General features: G+C 29.7%; 1 protein-coding gene and 1 long non-coding RNA gene across 2 annotated transcripts; both read left to right on the plus strand.

Annotated features, from left to right (window-relative positions):
* The first annotated feature begins 1,731 nt into the window (after window positions 1-1,731).
* LOC112418208 (uncharacterized) lies at window positions 1,732-2,527 on the plus strand. The gene is made up of 2 exons (XR_003008451.2): window positions 1,732-2,164; window positions 2,273-2,527. It is a non-coding gene; the product is annotated as an uncharacterized lncRNA (long non-coding RNA).
* A 4,638-nt stretch (window positions 2,528-7,165) lies between these two features.
* LOC25481134 (myb-related protein 306) lies at window positions 7,166-8,970 on the plus strand. The gene is made up of 3 exons (XM_013586379.3): window positions 7,166-7,458; window positions 7,589-7,718; window positions 7,955-8,970. Exons 1-3 carry the CDS (start codon window positions 7,323-7,325, stop codon window positions 8,691-8,693), a joined length of 1,005 nt encoding a protein of 334 aa, XP_013441833.1. The 5' UTR covers window positions 7,166-7,322; the 3' UTR covers window positions 8,694-8,970.
* The last annotated feature ends 15,722 nt before the right edge of the window (window positions 8,971-24,692 follow it).

Raw genomic sequence — 24,692 nt, forward strand, 5'->3', positions numbered from 1 at the left:
AACAATAAAGATAAGCAATGAAAGAAGAAACAAACACACCAAAAGATTGTTGACCCAGTTCGGTCCAATATGACCTAATCTGGGGGAGAGAGCAGCTCTCCAATCCACTATGATGAAAGTGTTACAAAGAGTTACAAGAAAAATAGCTTGCAAGCTTACACAAGAACAAGACCTAATTTCTACGTATTTGTGTTTCCCACTCTCTCAATAATGAACCCTAAAAGAGAAGACACAAAAGGAAGCTTTTAATCCTTCCAATGGTGAAATCTCACTACCCAAGGTGTTTACAATGTTTCCCAACCCAAGAGATCCTCACTACAAAGACACTCAACCCTAAAGTTCCCTCCTTTGTAATCCAAGTTTCTCTCTCTTCCAGCTCTCCTCCGAAAACTGCACACGAACACTTAAATACCAGTCTTCAGCTGATAAAATCATGCCACGATTTTCAAATCGTGTCACGATTGATACGTACGACCCAAGGTACGACCAACCTTATCCTGAAAACTTAACCAACAAGTTTGAAAATCGTGTCACGATTTGGCACCCTGCAAACCAACTCACGGCATCACAAAATCGTGTCACGATGCCAAATTCGTGTCACGATTTCTCTGTTCTTTCAGACCACAAATTTGAAGCCAAATCTCAACACATTTCGCATGACATCATCTTAATTTACTATTAACTAATGCAAGCTGTTAAAAGAAAGGATAAAAGAAAAATTAAAGACACTAGGTTCTTGAGTTGTCAAGAACAATTTGCCATATTCATTGTCATTATTTGTCAGACAACACGTACTACATTTTCAACTGATCGATTGTTTTCAACATTCATTGGACAGAGCTCTCAAAAAAATTTCAAGAGCATTTGCTCTCTTTCAAAAGATATTTTTTTTCCTCATCCTTTGAGACGAATTCAAATATGCTTGCCGAAAACATAAAAACAATGAACTAATTGAGAAACTTTTAAAAAAGACAATGACTAGTTTGAAATATTAACAAAGTAAAAGATTAATTTGAGAATGGTTCACATAAACAACATATCATGACCAATTTAACGGTTTACTCATTAATTATTTATTCACATCTGACGAATTGAATTTACGCATTCAACCTAAATTCACATATGTTACTAGGTGATGTACCTCAATGCATATACATGTACGTCAATGCATACACATGTAGGCAAATTCAGTTCACGTATATCCCTCCCACTTCAAAAAAAATGAAACACAAAATTCTTGTAAAATACATTGAATACAAAAATAATGCATGACAAAATGAGTATGAATGGGAAAAATTTAAGAGGAAGAAAAAAATAAACAGAGAAATAGAGAAAAAATGAAGAGAAGAGAGTAATTGTTGAAAATGTAATAAGTGTTAAATGACATTTTTCTTAAATTGGGGTGTAACCGGAAATTCATAATTAGAATAAATCTAAATATCTGACATTTTGAAATGTTTAAAATCTACCATATGTTTTTATGGTCTTACAATATACTTATTTTTTGCTGCCTAAGTTTATTTATTTATTATTATAGTTTTTAATAATGTTTTCATAGTAAAATTACTCACGTGGTCCTGCTTCTTAATTTAATATAATGGTTTGTTCATTTACATTTTTTTTCCATATCATTTTGGTCCTTCTGCCATGTTTGTACATGGATTTTCAAACTTAAAATCTAAAGTTTTCTTTTGGAGCATAACATATATTTAGGACTTAATTCTTCAAAAAAATTAATAATTTAGGACTTAAGACTCAGGAAGAGAAAAACCATAGATTTGAAATTTGAAGTTGATATTCAAACATGGTTGAAGGATCAAAATGACACGAAAAATGATAAATGACTAAATCATTACCTTAAATTATAGTAAGGGATCGCAAGAGTAATTTTGTTTAATTTTAAAGTTGAATTTTATTGTCATTTTTTGTTCTGGATCGGTCAGAAGATCAATCGTACGTCAACACGTGGCATAACTTACACCGCCTTAAGGCCCGCGTCTGAAGGAGCACGCCAGCTTCAGTGCACCGTGCCACATAGAGGCACGTCTCCGCGCGACAATCACCCTACACGTGCCTCTACCGCTCCTAATCACACACCACGTAACCCGGAGACGGTTATGTTCAACGTGCGCCTATATAAGGATGAACTTGCTTCACGCTCAAGGTACGACTCACTTTTCACAACACTTTCTACACACTATTTCTCAGTTCCATTACTGACTTGAGCTTCGAAGTGCTAACGTGCCTGCAAACACCTTTTGTTCCACTGCAGAGACTCAACGTTGCCGTACCGAAAGTCGTTACCGTCACACCAGAGCATTATCCGTCACCGTTGCCACTCATCCGTTCTCACAAAACATATCATTTTTAATTATTTTATGTGTTGATTTTTTTTATTTTTATTATATTGTGTGAATTTATAATGAGGTAAGGTAAATCAAATGTCTTAGTCCCCATGAGATTAGCTTGGGATAATGCATATATATGCAGTGGTCGATGTCCGAATCCCGGATGTCCCACTTATTCACTTTTAAGGTGAATTTCTTTAACTGCTACGCTACTTAACAAAAAAATCAAATGTCTTAATTCAAAAATAAAAACTAAAATTAAACTCATAAGTGAAACTCAAAACCGAAGTTCAAAACTCATAGCCAAAATCGGTTTTGATTTTTGAAAATTTCAAAACATAAAAGCAGAAAACCATCCTAAATAGGGCCTTAATTTTGATTGTTCCAATACCCTCCCTCTGACTAAGTAATTGTCGAAAAATTTCAACTCATCTAAGCTTAGAAACAAAAGAATTAAAAAGAAAAAAAAATCGGCGATAATCCTTTGGCAAACAAGTATGCAATTTGATCATGAGTGGGGATGGGAAAAAGCATCAACATTCCTACTTGAGTTTTCTCTCTAGCTATGTGACAATCAATCCCTAAATGCTTTGTTCGTTCTATAAAAATTGAATTGTCTGCAATGTGTAAAACACTTTATTTGTCACAAAATAACGTTGGAGTTTGGTTGTAAAATTCTGAACCTAGTAATTTATACTACATCTCTGATGATGATTTAGCAACTGTAATTGATTTCTTCGATTTTCACTTGATCGATGATCGTCCTATAAAGAAGCAACACCCTTAGATTGATCATTTGGTGTTCTTACAAGTCCCCTACTAAGCATCACTATATTCACTTATCTTAACTACATTTATCGAGTAAATAGACAATTACTCCACTGAAATTGTAACTTTCGTCAATAACCCTCTGAAATTAACAAAACTTCAATTACCTCTATGAAATTGCACAATGTTAATCAATTTACCCCCTCTGTCAAATTCTTCTGTTAATCAACATGACGTTTTACAAATACTTCTTGAAGTTTTGCACTTATGTGCAAAATGCCTCGCGAACTTAAAAAATTATATATTTTTTCTTATACTTGACTCAAAAATATTAAAGGCAAACAAGGAAGCTTGAGAAATGCATTTAAGATTCAAGGAAGAACTTGAAGAGTTACTTGGTGAAGCATACTATGGTAAAGGAGGATTACCAAAAGTGTTTATTGAAAAGAAATACATTGGTGGAGTTGAGGAAATTCAGAAACTTCATGATGACAAGAAGCTTGAGAAATTGCTTGATTGCTGTGAAAGGATTGATTGAAGGAGGTGATGGTGGATGTGAGGCTTGTGGTGATATAAAGTTTGTTCCTTGTAAAACATGTTATGGAAGTTGTAAAACATACTATGAAGATGATTATGAAGAAGATGATAATTGTGAGGTTGGTGGGTGAGTGTGGATTCCAAATGTGTTCTCATTGCAATGAAAATGGCCTAATAAGATGTTCCATGTGTTGTTTCTAGTTCCATATTTCATTTTGAATTTAACAATGAAAATGACCTAAGTTAATTGTTAATTGTTTGTCTTTAATATCTTTTGAGTCAAGGATAAGAAAAAAATATATAAATTTTAAAGTTCGGGGGACATTTTGCACATAACTGCTAAACTTCAGGGGAGTATTTGCAAAACGTCATATTGACTAACAAAAGAATTTGACGGAGGGGGTAAATTGATTAATGTTGTGCAATTTCAAAGGGGTAATTGAAGTTTTATTAATTTCAAGAGGATAATTGACGAAACTTACAATTTTAAGGGGGTAATTGCCTATTTCCTCCATATTTATTATATGATCTGTAAAAAAAAAAATTGAGTGTATTGGAATATTATTTTTGAAGTATTTAGCTTTCAACACTCGTGAAAAAAGAACCCCGCCGAAAATAGTTCACAAGCCTTTGCATTTCTACCCTTCAAGAATGGGGAATATGATATAATTGGTAGAGGTTATTGACTTGATCATCACTTCTCTATCAACTTTATCTTTGTTTGTTATTATATGATCTGTACAACAAAATTGGGACAATATATTTGTCTTTGTTCATTTAGGGAGGGCAGTGATAAAAATTTAGTGTGCTCAAAATCAAGTTTATCTCTAGAAGTTTGATGCAAATTAATTTTTCAATCCTCCCTAAATCCTTAATTAATCGTAAGGCCACTATTTTACTTAAATAACTAACTGCCTAATTGTCTTTCGGACCACAACGATGATAAATCACACATCACACATCAAGAGGTCATAGTTTAATTATTTCGAAAACAATTGTTTTGATGCATAGCCAATGGTTAGCTGCTAAAAGTAGTACTCTAGTTAAGGACGAAGCAGATAGAAAAATCCTAATAATTCTAAGCCACTCCTAAGTTGACGTTAACTTAGTAATTAATGTGAAGAAGTATTTTATTGCTAGTATTAGTAGTATTTTTGCTTTTTATGATGACATATTGATTAATCAGTTTAAGAAAATGACACTCTATTTTTTATTTTATTTTTTATTTTATTTTTTATTAAACTGTTAATATTACTACAAAATAAGCAATCAGCAAATAAATATTAAAAAGTTATGCTGAAAAGTAAAAAAAAAAAAAGACGGCCTGGTCTTTATTTTAAACTTGTTACAACATATTTATCTATGAGTGATATTGTATGTTGCGAAGGATTTCACCCACGAAGTAGTGTGTACATGTCTTTATTTCAAAAGCTTATTTTTTTAATGGAAAACACAGAAGGACAGAGGTGAAATTGAAAGTGATAAACAAAATTTCAATAAAAACTTCCTAATTGCATAAAAAAAAAAATTGGTAATAAAAATTGAATTTAATCTTCATATATGCATTCACACAATTCAATTGTAATTTCTAAGCTAACACTTTTTTTTTTGGAGAGGGTCTAAGCTAACTAACACTTGTGAGTGCATTGTATTTTTTTTTTGCGGGTACAATAGCTGTCCCTGAAAAACATGGTTACTCAATAAAGAAAAAAGTGTTTCCAAATTGCATATATGTGTGCTTCCATATTTGCCATAATAAATGCTACAAGAATCTGTTATTTTGTGTCGACGAGAGTAGAGATATCGAGAGACATACATATAACCGGCTTTTGTTAGTTAAGGAAATGGCTGTTGAATTCACCTGTTTTTATTTTTATTTTGTTATAATATATCAATAATAACTCTGCATGGGTTGGTCAAAAAAAAAAAAACTCTGCATGGGTATAACAAGAAACAATACATTGTAGTATGTATAACCGGTGTTTGTACCACAAATTCTTCATTATTCACTTTAAGGACTGAAATTGTAGTCATTATAATACTTCAAAAAAATAACAATCATCAAATCATTCAATGTTACATTATATTTTAATATCAATTTATTTTAAAATAAATTTAAATATTGAATAACTAAACTTTGAGATATATAAGAATATTTTTTTAACAACAAAACAAATATATTAGATGAAAGTGAAAGAAGTACAATATCTAAGAATTACCTTATAAATATATATAATAATATAATTCAACAATAACATAATTTTTAAGTGTTTTTTCATTAAAGTGTCATTTTTATTAAAAGAATATGAAAAGAAACTGATTGAAAAAATAAATTTTTATCTATATTATATATTAAGGAAATATAGAATTTTGAGCTGGATTTTTTATTATCCTAATTATGCTCTTAAACAATTTTTTTTATAATAATGTTTATTATCGGTGTCATTGAAAAATATAAGAATTTATATTAACTATATTGTTGGTATCGTCGAAATAGATAAACATGGTTTGTTGAGTTTGTCATAATTTGAAATTCACAAACATCTATATTTATACTTTTAATCATAATTAAATTTCATAAAAAACATCATTTATCATTTACAAATGTTACCGCAATAGAAAGAGTGGTGTTCGCCTTTCTGCTTATAAACAAAGAAAACAACATAAATTTATATATATATATATATATATATATATATATATATATATATATATATATATATATATATATATATGAATCCAAGGGTAACCGGAGAACGACTTCTTAATTATATAGAACAACTTTATATTATATTTTGTCTGATTTTACTTGCATTTTAATCGAACTATGGGTAATTAACAAGGTCCCTTCTCTAGGAATCGAAAGGTTAACAAAAAAAAGAATGTGATGTTAGGAAAGAATCAGTTAGTATTATTTGAATATGAATACTAAATGAATTAGAGAATTCTTGCTTTTTGAAAAGATATACATACAGTTGGTATATTACAGAATCAACAAAATTAATCTTTTGACTCTTGAAAGTAAATATACGCGCTTCAGAGATAAATATATTTATGGGAAAAGAAATGTTTTGTGTACATCCGGTTATGTGTTGTGGCTTATAGCTAGGTGTTTTATTTCTTCCTTTGTGTTTCTTTGTGCTATCTCTATATTTTTTTTCTTGTCTTTGTGGCACGTCTTGTGCGTAGGATCAAACTTCGATAATAAAATTCAACGATTAATTTTTATTTTTATTTAAAAAAAAAAAAATCAATGATTAAAAAATAAACATGTGAGAGAAAGAGATAAAAAGAAGTTATATCATAGATTATCTAAGTTGATGATGTGATTAAAAGAAAGAAATAGAAAGAAAATGAGGTTTTAAACTAGCGTTACACACTTGAAACATTAATATGACTACTTAGGGCATGGTCTTTTTGTTTTTTACCTTAAGAATTTTTTTCCACGTTTTAAAAATATAACCTTACGTACATAACATGGCAATTCATTCCAGTTGTCTCTGCATTTAAGAGAAGGAAGTAAGAGCGAGAGAGGCATGTAATATATATGGAGTCTTCTATCTATATATATAATCCATAAAGTAGATTCATATATCGACTCTTTATTCAGATCAGATCAATTCATATTGGTTCTTCTTAGAGAAAATAGATTATCATCATCATATATTAATGATGGGAAGGCCACCATGTTGTGAGAAACTAGGGATTAAAAAAGGACCTTGGACTCCTGAAGAAGATATCATCTTAGTTTCTTACATTCAACAACATGGACCTGGGAATTGGAGATCTGTTCCAACCAATACTGGTATAATATAATTGCTCTATTTTCTTCATTTTTTGTGCTTATTTTCAAGATCTATATATATACATACAATATTCATACATGTAAACCTAGCTAATTAATTTGATTTAATTTGTTTTTGTATACTATATAGGTTTGATGAGATGTAGTAAGAGCTGCAGACTTAGATGGACAAACTATCTTCGACCAGGTATCAAAAGAGGTAACTTCACAGATCATGAAGAGAAAATGATTGTTCACCTCCAAGCTCTTTTGGGCAACAGGTTATACCTAATTCATTCCTCACACACCTTCCTACATATCTTACTTTTTCCCTTTAACTAATTAATTTGGATATAATCATATGGAGTCTATTATCTAACTATAATTAATTAACATTTTCAAATCACAATATATAGTAGAGTATCATGATGAAATAATTACTTGCAAAACAATAAAGATCAGGTGTGCTGCAAATAATAGTACGAAACTATATATTTATATGTGATGATTGCATCAGATGGGCTGCTATAGCTTCATATCTTCCACAAAGGACAGACAATGACATAAAAAATTATTGGAATACACATTTAAAGAGGAAGATGAACAAAGATCAAAGTAGTACTGATGAAGGTGTTGATCAAGAATCTCGTTCGCAGCTGCCGAATAAAGGTCAATGGGAAAGAAGGCTACAAACAGATATTCATATGGCCAAACAAGCCTTATCTGAGGCTTTGTCCCTTCAACATAACCCTACAACCCTTGGTACTTTGCCTGATCAGATGAAACCCTCATCAAGTTTTTCTCATTCTCATGAACATCCACCAAACCTGAATATTCCATCTCCATATGCATCAAGCTATGAAAACATTTCTAGATTGATGGAAACTTGGATGAAATCACCTAACTCATCAGCTGAAACGAATTCCTCATCAATATTCAGCAACATGCAGGGATCAAGTTGTAGTGAAGGAGCACAAAGCACAACACAAGATCATCATGGCCTTAACTCATCCAAATCTGATTATGCTTCTCGATTTAGGTCATCTCATGAAGGAAACAACAGCTTCAACTTGAACACAAAAGAGGGTCTCTTCTTCCACCAAGAGGAAAGGATTAATATTAAAGCAAACATGGAAACGCATGTTCCTCTTACTTTGCTTGAAAAATGGCTTTTTGAAGATGGGGGAGCAAGTCATGAGTGCCATGAAGAGCTTATAAACATGTCATTGGAGGGAACTACTTCAGATTTCTTTTAGAAATTCTAGCTCAACTCAATCAACCTCTAGTTCTGAATGTCAGGTTCGTTGTTGAGTCTGTTTTAGTGTGTGAAGACCTCTAATTTAAAGACTAGAGAACTCTAGCAAATGGAATCGATCATAACATCCTCTTAATTACACTTACAAGCAAGAAAGATGTGTACATTATGAGTACTTTTATCCTATTAATTAGTCATGCTATGTAGTACCAATTAATAATTAATAGTTCAATGTATGTGTGTTTTAGATATTAATTACTTTACCGTTTTGTGTTTAATTACTATTACAGTTCATCTAGAGTTACCAATAATTACACTTATATATGAATGCAAACCAATACATAACTAAAATTCATCCAAATTGCCGGGTTCAAGTGAAAGTGATTAGTCCCACATCATCGATTATTAATGGACTCAATATTAAATATATAAGAGAAGTGACTCATTATATTCAATATCTTAAGATTTTGGATGGAGGATCTAAAGGAAGATGTCGATGGATGAAACTATAAAGTTTATCTAATTCTAAAATATCAATAAAATCATACCAAAACTTGACATTAATTTAATTAGACTTTGAACTTTAAGTTTTTCTTTTTAAATTTTAGGCAAAGTTTTTTTGTCCCACACAAGTCATTTAAGTCTTGTGCATTTTTCACACATTTCATTACAAAAAGTACCACATATGTTATTTAAGTCTTGTTGCATTTTTCACACATTTCGTTACAAAAATATACCGGTATCCATTGTGTTCCTTGTGTCAAGACCAATGTTATGTTAACAATTTATTCTATGTACATGTGTGCCAATTTCTTCATCTTCTACATGGACTTCTTGCCATTTTAAAATTAGGTCAAACAATTTGGAAAAAATATTATGCAACGGGTAAAAGGAGGAAAATGTGTTGCTCAAAAGGTATCCATTGCCCATTGTATGTAAGTCTTCGAGGATTTCTCTCAATTTCTATTCTCTCTCGCACAATATTTACCTCAAACCGTTTAACCTAATTTTGAAATCAATAAGAGGTACATGGGTAGGAGATTAGAAATGAGTAAGCATGTAAAAATTAATAGATAATTTTTTTAAAAATAAATACATAAAACTTTTTTGGCACAATAATATATGAAACTTGAAAAAAGTTGTATTTGTTTTAAGGAAGACCTCCAATGGAAGCTTCATGAAAATGAAATTAGTTTTTTTTTTCTCACATAAGTTCTTCATGTCCCGTTGAAAGTACATCGTTGCCTTTTTTACACATTTTATTACAAAAGTATAACGATATTCATTTGTTACTGACATGTCAAGAACAAGGTTGACCATTTATCATACATGTACAATTTCTTCATCTTTTATGTGTACATACTGATTTCAAAATTAGGTTAAAATGAGAAAAATATTGTGAGAGAGGGTATAAATAAATAAATTGTGTTTTCCCTAGAGTTATTCGTTGGCCAATGTACGAAAGAAGGACTTCCCTCCAATCTCTCTTCTCTCCCACACGCAATGTATATTTACCTTAAATTATTTAATCTAATTTTGTAATTGACAAGAGATAGACACGTGAGATGAGAAATGAGTATTTATGTAAAAATAGATTATTAAAATTTAAAAAGTAAATAAACTAAACTTTTTTTGGCACAAAAATAAATAAAACTTTGAAAATGTGTATTTGTTTTAAGGAAGATTTCCTATGGAAGCTTAATGAAATTATATTTTTCTTTAAAAATAAAATTACGTAAAGTGTTTAAAGCGATTAAAATTTAAGGAAGATCTTCCTCTCTTGCTTCTATCGTACCTACTCCTTCCACCACACTCTTGAATCTTGATTATGACAAAAATGTATAATAGCATCCATGTATAACACCTTACATGGAAACCTATCAAACGCTACCAAATAAACTCCAACCAACAATCCACGCTTTGGATATCACGACAATCGATGAGTGGTTTGTTATTGTGATCATAATCTGCTTGAAATATAATAATTTGGTGATCTGATTTTTGAGTTGTACATATTATCACTTTGGGTTTTGCTTCATTTGGGAGAATAAGAATTAATCTTGACCTTTGAGATATCTTACAGGACTACAACCTATTTATTTTGTGCACGGAAGACTATTGTTTCTCTGCAGTTTGCTACAATGCCCATGCTAGCTCACAGGAAGCCATGCACCAAGTAAGCTGAAGCCACGTGGCATGTTTTTGCAGGCCATTTAAGACATAGGTAAATTGAAAGACTAAAATAAAAATTTGTCATTTTTTTTTTACGATAACACATTTATCATGTACTAGTACTTTATTAGGATTATTTTTTTGAGGAATACTTATTCGGATTATAAACTCATTAATTACTTTCACCAACAATAAAAACTCGATTACTTTTACAAAAGAAAAGGAATAAAATCATAACTTTTGTTAGAACTTGATTTTGTAACTTTCACCGATAAAGTTTGAATCCTACATCGTATAATTATAGGTCATTAGTGTCATTGTTATTTATAAAATTTCCCCTTAAAAAAATTAATAACTTTTAATCTTTCGGTAGGTAAAAGATATATTACCAAAGAAAAAAAAAATAGTAAAATGCTTTGTAGACAACCATATTAATGTTTACACTTTGAGAAAGAGATAAAAAGAAAATAATAAATAATGTGACGGAAATGATCTATTCGTGATGTAATAGAAAGAGAGAGATATATATATAAAATAATGTGTTGAATGAGTGTGAGAGTTTTCAAATATAATAGTTGGATAAAAAGTATTACAAAAGAACGTTTAAAGGGTATTCAATATGAAAATAAAAAATTAAAGTCAAAGGAAGAAATATCAAGATAACCACATATATATAAATTAAAGAAGTATAATGTGTGTGTGTGTTAGAACTAGTAGTTCAAAGAATAATATCTTTGGATTATGTTTTGATGATAACAAGATTAATAATAAATAAAAAAATTATCTACTAACCGTGTCTACGAGCATGCAGGTTTGTACAAAACAAATGAAAGAACAAAGTCAATCCTCTGGTCTTAATGCAATGGTTGATCGTCCAAGACAAAGAAACCAAGCAAAACTCTTTGAGAAAATGATAAAAGATCATCATGCACAAAACAAGTTGATCAAGCTCATAGCAAACAAACAAACCATTTGGTCTGGTCAACATGCTGTCAATAAAGCATCGCATGTGCCAAGAAGTCTAAGCCATCGTCTGGATCTGATGATCATCTGCATGGTTGGCTCCATTAACAGACAAAGCACAACCATCTGACCAAATTATCATATGAATGATTAATATAGTAAAATATCAAAACAATCATCTAGATCCAATATTAGAGATCACATGGTCACCTTTGAATTGGTTTAGTAGTTATTTGATCTTCAAATATAAAACTAATATAGATTATCCTATGTCCTGAGACCCCATGATACATATCATTGATATATCTAATATGGATTATCCTAAAGAGATTGCTTCAATTGTCGACCTCCTAGACATAAAACCAAATTAATTATTGATAATATGAGTCTCTTTTATTAGTCTTCGCTCAATCATTATTTCTCATTACTTCTTGAATATGACAATATATGAGGTATAATTTTGCTCCTCCTCTCTAATATCTAGTATGTTACAATCCGGAAGAATCTCATATCCTTCACTATATAAGTTGTGAAAATAAATTTTCTATTTAATATATATTCTTTCCATGCACCAAAACCTTTACATACATTGCTTGTCCAAAAAATTAATCTTCCATGCACTACAATCTTATTTTCAAGAGTGAATCACATAAAAATTACTTCATTTGTCACTAAATGTAAGCAGCAATTTGATAAAATAAAATAAAATTGCCCTTAAATATAAGCTCTTTTGCAAAATATAGGATATAATGCTTCTTTTTTAAATAAACCTCTAATTAGTACTGGTAAATATAATAAGTCACCATTAACTATATACATATAGGGGTATTTAAATTCAAACCGATCCAACATAAAACCGTAAACCGATCTAAAAAAAACTAAAATCCACAAAAAATTGAATATTTTTAGATGCGTTTGGTTGTTGTTTTGTAAAAATAGCTAGGATCGGATTAGATTTCGGATAACTTTTTCAAAACCAAACCGGACCGTAAAAGTAAATATTGACACTTATTTATTCTTTTATTAGTACTATTATATATTGCTTTATTATGTTGCTTATTGGTTTTTACTCTTGTATATTGCAATAATTTAATCTATATTATTATTACTTCATATGTTTTAAAAATAATCGATATCTTACCGTAGTTTTAATTTTTTAATATATTTTTACATCAAATCTATTATTTTACTTTGTTTATGTAATATTAATATTAATAAAAAAATTATATTCTTAAAAAAAAGTACATAAAAAATAGAGAAATTCTTGTGTAGGAACGAACCTAACATATCATTCTTACAAACAACAAATTAAAACATGACACGTTATATTTTTTTTCTTTTAACCATGATTGGTAGTGGTGAATATTAACCGCAAATAATGGTTGAGAGAGAGGAGTAGCAGTTATTTTTCATTTCTTAAATTATTTCCTAATTATTTTAAAATAAAACAAATGTTAGGTTCGTTCCTACACAAGAATTTCCCTAAAAAATATATATTTTGAATTTTGGATATCTAAAAACCGTTTCAAATTAACAGCATATATTTGGATTGGATAGAACGGTCAAAATCGATCCAAACCGTAATGCAGACACCAATGATATTTTAGGTACCTCTCAATAGATAAAATGGACAAATTAAAATTGAAATAAGGATTTACATTATAAAGACGCAGCGATTACATCTGAACTCATCCTTTAATGCAAGATTTTAGAGAACACGTATGGCATGCAATTGAAAGTTCAAACATAAGCTAATTGAACAGAACCACTTGTCAAACTATGACTGTTTTTGCTGTCCAACCAGACATTAGATTAAGTAAATTATGTGGTGCAAGGACGTGCAATGTAAAGGTTGCCTTGTCCAGAGGGGTCAAGCACTTAATTGCATATATCGGCTTCTTGTGTTCATATTAACTATATAGGGTAGGGGATCTTAATGATTTGCTTTAAAGTCGTCGTTGCCTCACGACCACAACATTTGACAACCAATGTGTGTATGCTATTTCTCTCAAAAATGGTTAAAAAAGTTTAGACGAATTACTGAAGAAAAAAAAGAATTTTATAATAAAACAAAAAAGAATAAAGTAATATTTTGTTAAAATTTACTGAAGATAGTATGATCCATCTTTGAATTGGATCTCTATTAGACGACGACCATTATATATATATGCATGCACAAGCTAAAACTCTGAACCATGGATATTCCAAACATGGAGAAATACTGGTACCGGGTACCCACCTGTACCGGATACACGTATGGTACTTATAACTTAGTATCGAACCGTATCTATTTTTACTTAATTATTTCATCGTAGTTGGTGCAGCAAAAATGTAAGGGCGTTGAAAAAATAGTCAAAATTATCTTGCTTTTGATGAAAATAGTAGAGGGGATGCAAAAAAAAAAAAAAAAAACTTAACATGATGATAGAAGTGTAGTAATTCACTTAAAAAATCTTTTTTATGATGTTTTGTACCAACCTACCGGTACCTTAATTTTTTAAAATTTTCCGTATTCGGGTACTATACCCGTAGCTTGCATTATAGAGCTTAAATGACCTATGTTACTTGCTGACTTAATTCGAAATGAAAGACAATAAATTGTCATTATCTCATTATTATCAAATAAATAAAAAAAGACAAAAATTATGGGGATTATTTTAGACCCAAGCTAGTACCATACATTTTGGTTCACAAAAGAAATAGAAATATCGACCCCTTGTTTCATCAGTGACTTGTAGCTTTTAATTAAGCATACATATGAATGTGATCTAGCTAGCTGTTGGATTCAGCATGATCCCGGAAGAAGAGGACAATTATTCGAGTATGGCTTCCCATTTATCACAATTTACCTCTAAGAAAACTTCTTACGGAGGATCTTTTTAACTAATCCGATTCTAAAATTCTCAATGATAATAATGGATATTTTTAGATATAATACATGAAACACAGTGGAAAGTAACCAAAAAAAAAAAGAAACGCAGTGGAAAGAAATCTGTAATCAGATCCTTAAACTAATATATTTTTGCTAATTAGGTCATTCCATTATATTTCTATTTGTTAAATAATATTTATTATGAATATTAACACAAATTCAATAGAATGCTATTAGTAGTCAACTCCCTCAACTATTAACTTCTGTACCATTCTCCTCACTATTTAACTCTTTTTTGGCCGAAATTCTCCTCATTATTTCACTTATTAGCTTTTCACTATTTTATCCGCATTAACAATTTTATCACTCACAAAATACACAAAGGGACTATTATATTTAGGGAAATGTTAACAAGTGTCCTAAGGAAAGGGAACAGGATCATCCGGAAGGAACCAAGATTATATAATTGATAGAGAATAGTTTTTTAACAGCATGATGACAATTACTATCAAATTACAATCACTTCTACATAAAGCATAATAAATCACTTTTTTACCAAGCTTAAGCTCTACTACAGGATAAAATGACTTATCACATAGCTCAAGCTTTCTTACTACATAAAAAACAATTTATAAACTCACATATTCAGAATAACCAAGTAGTTCATCAACAACCTCAGAATCATGGAACATTCAAACCACAATATTTAGGGATGGAAAAGTTTGGCAAAACAAAAGAAATGAAAAAAAAGATAAAAGTAAAAGATCTAGTTGTAATATGGAACCACCATATATTGTTTTAATATCATAAATTGGGAATATTGACACTGTTATTTGGAGTGAAGTAGTCCATAGTCTTTAATTTTATACAAAAATATTTTTGGGTTAATTAAGTTTTTAGTCCCTACAAAATAAAATCACACTTTTAGGTTCCTGTGATATTTTTCTTAAGCATTTTAGGGACCAAAAATATTGATGGAAAATTTTTATAGGACTAAAAATGTTGATGGATTTTTTTTATAGGGACTAAAAAGTGTGATTTTATTTTATAAGGACTAAAAACAAAACTGTGAATATTTATAGGGATTAAAAACTTAATTAACCCAATATTTTTTGACATTATTATTTTAGTCACACGAAAAAATTTGTCATGGATCCACACTTGTTGACCACATGCATTTAGAATGAATCTAAAGGATAATTAGGTCTCTAACAAAAATATTTGGGTACAATTTAGTCTCCACTTTTTTTAAATTACTAAATCACAAATAATTATTTTCTTTCTAGTCGGTTTATGCTTGTGTTTTGGATTGTTTACTTGTTTTATTAGTGAGAAATGATATTTGAACATCTCTTTTGCAACAACTATTTTGACAATCCTATATATGTAGGGGTATTCTTGTAAAAGTAAAAGGAAAAAAAGCTCCAAAACACTATGTCAATGTGTCATAGGGATATGTATTTTTAGGTTGTTGAAAAAATTGTCCTAAAGTAGATGTCAATATATCATTACTCATTATTAATTGTATTTTGTTGGTACCAATTGTTCTTGGATTTTTCATGTTATATTTGTTTGACCGTTGGTGTTTTGGACGTAACGGTGCCCTTGTTTTTGGTGATGTTATGAAATTTTTTTTATTTGATGATCGTGTTTGTTTGATAGCAAACCTTACAATTGCATATTACCTTTGAAAATAAGATAATTTCATTTTAGTCCCACGTAAAACACAAAAACCCTCATTTTAATCCTCACAATGTTGATGGATGAACAAACTCTTAGAATCTATGTTGGACGTAACTTTTAGAAATTGTTATGTGGGGGCTGCTTGAACTTATAAATACTCCCTTAGGTCATATCTCATCCAACATATAGTTTAAAATACTCTCTCATGCGGATTTGATATCTCGAGTTTGATCCGATAAATAAGAGAAAGAATAAAGAGGAAATTAAGAATGATGTAGTAGATAAATTTTAAGATTTACGGATTTAGAAAGAAAAAAAATTGAATGTCTCCATTACATTTAGGGACAAAAGTATAAATAAATTATGTAATTTTGAGCTTTCAACTTATGAAGATAAAATTAGCCTTGTACAAAAAAAAAAAAAAAAACTTATGAAGATAAAAGAAGAAAGGAAGAAGGTGTAATTTTTTGATTTAGTGGTTTTTGAAAACTATTAGGGACCAAAGTCCCCAAATGCTTTTATTGCACGACATAAACATCTCTTACGTTAGTTTTAAATACACATGATCAACAACATAATAAGTTGAGAACCACGTTAATTTTATCATGATTCAACAACGTTCAAAAGAATCCGTGTCAAAGTGACAAAATATGCATTGGTTTCTTTTTGTAAAAGACTAAAGATTATGTTTTTTTTTATCGAGAATTATACTTAATTTTGTTTTTTTTTTAGATGCCAAAATACTTGTTCCTCAAAAAAAAAAAAAACTTCACTCTTGTTGTTAATTTAAACAAGCAAAACTCAGTTAAAATCTTTAAATCGATCACACTTGAGGAGCAGATGTAAAAACTCAGAAACCACAACTTTCTAGTTTCTACGTATCCGAAAAATTATAATTATTATATATTCGGATAAAATTACTAAATATTTTTGTAAAACTCTAAGAAAAGTGCAACAGATGACTTCACTCTTAGGGGGTGAAAAAAGAAAGTCTAAGGATGAAAAACAGAACTCCATTTATATATATGATGTGATTTGATTGGATGATTGTGTAAAAGAGTTTTACTGGTGTATATAAATTAAATGCTATTTTTTAACATAATCTATTTTATTGTTTGAATTTCATATGGATCCCACCAAATTATGTGGGTACTTATAAATATCTGCAGTTTTGTTTTTAGTTCCTATAAAAATAAATTATACTTTTTAGTTCATACAAAATTTTGCGTTAGTGTTTTTAGTCCCTGTTAAATTAAAATTTGTTTAATTATTATGCTTAAACTTCTAAATTTTTAAAAGATTTTTTACAGTTCATAACATCGTAAGACACTCTTTTATAAAATCTTTTAGTTTTTTAACATGTAATGAATTAAATATGAATTTTTCTAAAAATCAAATTTTCAAGATTATATTAATGAAAATTTGGACCAAATAATAAAATTTTGAGTTACTTTTTTGCGGAGGAACTTTGTATAATGTTCTAAATAAGTATGTAAAAAATTTAAAAGTTTAAGCATAATTAAGCAAATTTTAATTTTACAAGGACTAAAAGTATGTGTTGGTCCCTGTTAAATTAAAATTTGTTTAATTATACTTAAACTTTTTTATTTTTAAATGATTTTTAACAGACATGTTAAGAACGTTATAATAATCTCTTTTATAAAAAATTATAATTTTTTGACATGTAATGAATTAAATATTATTTTTTAAAACGCCAAAAATTCAAGATGAAACTAACGAAAATTTGGACCTAAAATTAAAATTTTGACCTAACTTATTGCAGCGGAACGTTTAATGATGTTTTAAACAAGTATGTAAAATATCATTAAAATTTTTAAAATTTTAAGCATAATTAAACAAATTTTAATTTAACAGGGACTAAAAACACTAACGGAAAATTTTGTAGGGACTAAAAAGTGTGATTTGTTTTTATAGGGACTAAAAACAAAATTGCAGATATTTATAGGAACCAAAAACTTAATTAACCCTTTAATAAATAAAAGAGAAGGTATTGAAAAATGTGTGTTAGAGAGTGTGTTATTCACATTAAATAATTGTTCTTTTGGCACCAAAAAATTGCTCATAAATACCAACTAAACCGTAGTTAATTGTCGTTCATTTTTGCTCAGTAGTTAACTATTGTTCATCACTTTTTAAATCGACAAACCAATTTAAAAGTTATTCAAATGGTCTAAAAAGTGATGCAAACAGTAATTAGTTATCGTTGGAAGAATTTTTAATAACTTGAAGCATATGTGAGCAATTACTGAGGGTCTAAAGAGCAATCTTTTTAACATTATTCTTGCCAAAAAAATTAAATTTTAAAGAAACCCTTAAACTAAACAATTTCTAATCTAAGAGGAAAAATTTAACATATAAAAATAAAAGGTTAATGGTGTCTGATTTTGAAAACTTACTTGTTACTGGAGTGTTGTTTGATTTGAACTTGTAAGAATTTTGGATTTAGTTGATTTGAGAGAGATTTTGGAGATTTTAGATGTGAAAGAGGAAATGGGGAAATGAGTTGTTGTATGATCTTAACTCATGTAGGTTGTATTTGAGCATGACTTAAATCACTTTGTGTTTAACACATGCGTGACTTCGTGACTTAAGTCACGCTGAATGCATTTCTATAAGTGCAGTTGGGAGTGAGCAAAAAGGATGGGTGAAGAGCAGTTTTCTTTATTAATAGGCTAATTGGGCCTGCTGACAATATGAAAAATATATTGGGCCTTCCACAAAAATATTCCAAACGAACTTGTGGTGGAGTTTGTCATTTTTCATATTATAATTATAAAAAAAAAAATATTGACAAAAACTATAATTAAATTAATTAAAAACGTGTAAACTGGTCCAATAATAAAAAAATCAATTCTTATTTTATGTTTTTAAAATCTCTCATATTGGAATATATTTTAATTTTTTAAAATTAGATCTCAATTGCAAACCACCAAAAAAAAAGATCTCAATTGCATATTTTTTGTTTAATATTTATTCAATTAGTAGTATTAGATGTTAAATTGAATATTGTTTTTTAGTTCTTATGTTTTAATAATAATTACCGATTTTATGTGGTCCAATTTTTAATATTTTATAAACTCTGAGCAAATTAATTATATTTTCTTTTTAGGCTTAAATATGTAAATCGTCTCTGTAATTTGGCGTGTTTTTGGTTTTTGTTCCTGTATCTTTTTTTGTTCTAAAATATCCCCTGTATGTTAATAACTTTTTGATTTTCTACCCTCCCGTCAACTTCCGTTACAATAACGCACATGTGGCAAATGGAGGATGACGTGACAGTGCTTGACATGACAAACTTATTGATGAGTCACACAGTGAGAAGGACCAAAACAAAAAGCGAGAAAAAAATAGCTTTCTTCATCTTCTTCCTTCCACCTCTTTTACATCTTCATCATTGTCTTCATAAATTCATCAAAAAACCCAGGAAAAAAATACTCAGAAAAGAGATAAAAAAAAACTCAAAATCATCATCTCACTCTCAATAGACAACTTCTCACAAACCCAATCAAAATGACAACTCAACACTAAAATCCACAATGTTCATAGTCATAAATAAACTTTTATTGATAATATCAAAATCAAATTATAACAACAAAATCCTCATTGTGAATGCTCGAATTCCCAATATTGAAAAAATTCACAAAATTCTCAAATTGAAAAACCTAAAGAATGATTTTTTTTTTCATTACCAACTCTCGTCTCATCATTGATCTCGCATCTCTGCTGTTTCTTGGTCACTCAAAATGCTTTCTTCGTCAATTCTTTGAACTCTAATCTCATCATTTTTGTTTCGAACATTTGGGTCGTGTTCTTTTTTTTTTCCGGTTGATTTGGAAGATTGTTGTGTGAAATTGGATTATAAGAGAAAGGTTCAAGTTTGATATGAATATTCTTTTCATTTGAAGATCTAGAGGGATAATAAATAGAATTGAAAAATATGTTAGAATGTTGAATTGAGATAAGTTTTATTTTAAACGATTTTAAAGTGTGTGAAATAGGATTGCACGTTGAACAGTGGGTATATTGGTTTAATATTTTGTTGTTTGTGAGAAGAAATAAAAGAGAAGTTATCACATGAAGGTATAATTGAAGGTGTTGGATTGAGTTTGTTGTTGTTTTGAGTTGATGGATTTTTGGATTTTAAAGTGATGAATTTCTGTGTTTGTAAGATGATGATGATGAAGTTTATGAAGACAATGATAGTAATGAAGAAGAAGATGTGGGAAGAAGATGAAGAAATGTAATTAAATTTGAATTTTTCGTCTTCTCGTTTTTTGGTTTTGGTCCTTCTACAAATTTCGTTTTTTGGTTTTTGTTTTGGTCCCTTTACCAAATTTTTTTGACTTAATTTGGTCCTTCTACAAATTTCGTTTTTTGATTTTGGTCCCTCTCACTGTGTGACTCATCAATAAGTTTGCCACGTCATCCTCCGTTTGTCACATGTGCGTTTTTGTAACGGAAGTTGACGGGAGGGACGAAAATAAAAAAGTTATTAACTTATAGGGGTTGTTTTAGAACAAAAAAAGTTACAGGGACGAAAACCAAAAACACGCCAAATTACAGGGACGATTTACATATTTAAGCCTTCTTTTTAATGTGATATTTGACCTAGTATAAATATCAATTCCAGCCATATTTAGAGTTTGTTTGTTTAAGATTTTTTTTCAAATATTATATTTTCCTTATAAAAAAATCACTTTTACCATTTTAAGTAGTTGTTTAGGATCTTGTAAAAAAAGGGTGTGCTTCTTTAGAAATTTTAGGAAAATTATCTTATAAAAAAATCTATTTTGACTCCAAAATAAAAAGCTATTAGGATTATCCCCGTGAGCGTAACTCAGTTGGTAGGGATATTGCATATTATATGCAGGAGCCGTGGTTCGAACCCCGGACACTCCACTTCTCCACAATTAAATTGTGTGAGCTCTAGCCAATAGACTACTTGACCAAAAAAAAAAAAAAACTATTAGGATTAGCTTTTCTCAAAAAAAAAAAAAAAATCAAAAACAAGGACGTATCACATGATTTAGTTGAAAAAAAAAAATTACTTTTTTGGATAGTAAAACAACACAAATAACTTCAAAAAATAATTTATAAAATCTCTAGATTTTTCTTGCACAAAATCTATTTCTTTTAAAAACGCACCCGAAATAATATTATATTAGATCATTTTTATATAAAAGGAAAATGACAGTTATTTTAAGGGAACTTCTACGGTACACCTCACAAATTGAGGTGTACCGGTACTCCTTGCTTCATAAATTGATAAATTTATGATTATTTTAGAAAGTAAAGAGCTATTTGTCAAGGTTATCCTTTAGAAAACATCATTTCATAAGAAGAAAAACATAATTTCATTGTTTATAAGAATCATATTAAATTTTTAACATTACTCATAAAAAATAATCAATAATCTTCATTATGAGTAATAAAAATTCAAAAAAATTAAATTTTATTTCGTCGACACTTTTGGTAAATAAAATTTAATTTTTATAATTGTAAATGATAGATTTCTTCAAAAAAAACAACTCATTTAATTAATAATTTAACAATTTAGTGTATCGATACACTCAAATATTTGAGTGTACCATAGAATTTGCCTTATTTTAATCTCTTAATCAAATCATTTTGCCTAAAAATCGATTCAACGTGGACCATAAGGATGTGTTAGGCTGTAAGCATAAGGGATAGAATACGATAGTTGTATAATATCTTCTCCTAGTCTAGTTTTTTATGAAACATCAAAATACGATACGTTAATCCTAAAATTTAATTTATTTTGGCTCTTAAGTCAAATTTTGTCTCTTGAATGAGATCAGTTGTAAATTAGTTGAAAAAGATAAAAAAAAATAAAATTGAAGAAGGCAAACTATTCCATTTATATTGACACTGAGAGTGAGAGAGAATTGAAAATGAGAGCTTGAGAGAAGCACAATCTAAGATCTCGTGTCAACACCATCAGACCAACCAAAATTGGTTAATATGATAAAAAAAAAATATTGATTTATCTCTATGAAATATAATATAAAATATAAAAATCGATATCTAATAAAATGTAGGTTTAAATAAAAAACTAATTTGATATATTTTTTTTTTTAAAGAAGTTAAAATGAAATGTATATTGATCAATCTTCTTTATTTACTAGGCACAAGACGGAGTGTTAGGGAAAAGTAAAGAAAAAAGTAATGTTACATCAGAAACAAGTATGGACATGGTACACCAAAAAGAAAGTAAAGATAATCATTACAAGAAATTAGAAGGATTTTCCCACCACATGTGATAATCGAAAATAAGATCGTTGTATTTCGCTTTTAACAAGCCAAAAGATTTCACATTTTCACATTAGTAATCTTAATATATGTTATAGGTTCTATTATTTTGTTATGAAGCATGCACCAAAAACATTATGTAATAAAATAATTGACCGTACCTTATCAGAAGATGACTTCCGATGCTCTTTAATGCGGTGATTGTTGGTGGTGGAAATGTGTCAGTTTATGCATTGAAACGGGGGTTGTACCTGCAGACACTCCGACACTCAATTCAGTAGAGGTCAGAAATGGGGGTTAAGAGATGAGATATATTCTACGTTGGGGAATGCGAGGAGTCCCCTTTATATAGAGGTGTGTGTTTGCAGAGCCGTTGTACGACACAAGTGTGCCCGACGGTTACGAAACTGTGGGAAGGGTTACTGCCGGGGAGAGATTTGCGGGAATGTGGGAAGAGAGACATTACAACTCCTTTGAACTGGTCTCAGTTGCTTCGTGCACCTCCCTCGCGGGGAGGAGGTGTGTTGCAAGTAAAATGTCAAATGGAGTATATTTGGGCTGGTTTTGTTATTGGACATAAGCAATTGAGTATTAGGTCTTTGACCGATCCAAAACAATATTGTTGTCATGTGTGCATCAAATAAATAATAAGATAATTGTTTATTTAGATTTCTATCCTACCATTTCTTTATCTTGTTTATGTATGTCATATATTGACAATCAAACGAGCTTCTATCGTATTATCAGGCCTCTATCAAAATTTCATAATATGCTAATTATAGTAGATAAATATGTAATTTAGGGCATGCATGATATGATTATTAAGAGTAATGAAATACAGTATATTTATCTTTATTGTCTACAATCGACGTCGGTCGTCCTGTTGAAGGATTCTCTTTTAACAACATATTGCCATATACCGGAAGGTTCGGAATCATTGAAAGGATTCAAGAGTGCCAGATATATAAGATAAAGAAATTTTGGCTTGTGCAGCAAGACATGAGGAATGCAAATGCAAATGGTTTATAACAGCATGTAGTGACCCCCCCTACTCTACACGTTTCTTCATTCAATACAACAAAACAGCCACAAACACTTCAATCATCACTTGCCCTTAGCCTAAAGGACATATTGCTATACAGCTAGGCATCACGCCATATCATGTTGTACACTATTAACCTTTTTTCTTTCTACGTTGGCAAACTTGTGTCATTGTCTTACAAACCCCTACGTGTCTTCTTTTATTAGGGTGTAATTGATTTAAGAGTCCCATTTAGATTGTCTTACTTTTGAGTTTACGTAAAAATAACTTATACTCGAGAGAGTGTAATTTACTCTTTATTTTTAATAAGTCGTTTATAATATTTATATCGATTTAAAACTCAACTTAAGTTTATCGTAGACTATTTTTTCAATTCGAACTCAACATGATTCAATCTCACAAACAACTTGATTCATTTTAATAGCTTGAAGTAAATTTCAATAGCTTGGATCAACTTTAATTTCTCTATAATTAAAACTAGGTCCAACTTTAATTTCTCTTAGAATCAAGTTGATTAAAAAAAAACTAAAAGCGCATTGCATTGCGTCCCTTTTCTTATTTTTCCACGCTTAAGAAATATAGCACAATTTTAATAGGTTTTTTTTTTAAGAAGAGAAACTATATCATTTTATCAATAAGGATGTATTCAATATAATATGATATTTCAACCAAGATCTGATAACTAACCGATAATATGTTGCCGCCTTTACTAAACTATAAGTTGTCTCGTTTATCTATCTTTGCACAAACTCAACACTGAAGTTACAATATGTTGGACGGTGGGGAGTTACAGCCTGTGTAATTTACTTGCTTCTATTCTTTCCTTATTTTTGTTTTACGTTTATTCTTTCTTTCTCTCTTTAATTTTATCTTGCTCTTGGCTTTCTAAGTGTAATCTCAATCTTCCATCAAAAAGAATTTTAGTCTCAATCTTTTAAATGTATTAAATGAGAGGACTTTTAATGTGAAAAATGAGA

Source organism: Medicago truncatula, chromosome 4 (genome assembly GCF_003473485.1).
Source record: "Medicago truncatula cultivar Jemalong A17 chromosome 4, MtrunA17r5.0-ANR, whole genome shotgun sequence".
Taxonomy (NCBI): Eukaryota; Viridiplantae; Streptophyta; class Magnoliopsida; order Fabales; family Fabaceae; genus Medicago; species Medicago truncatula.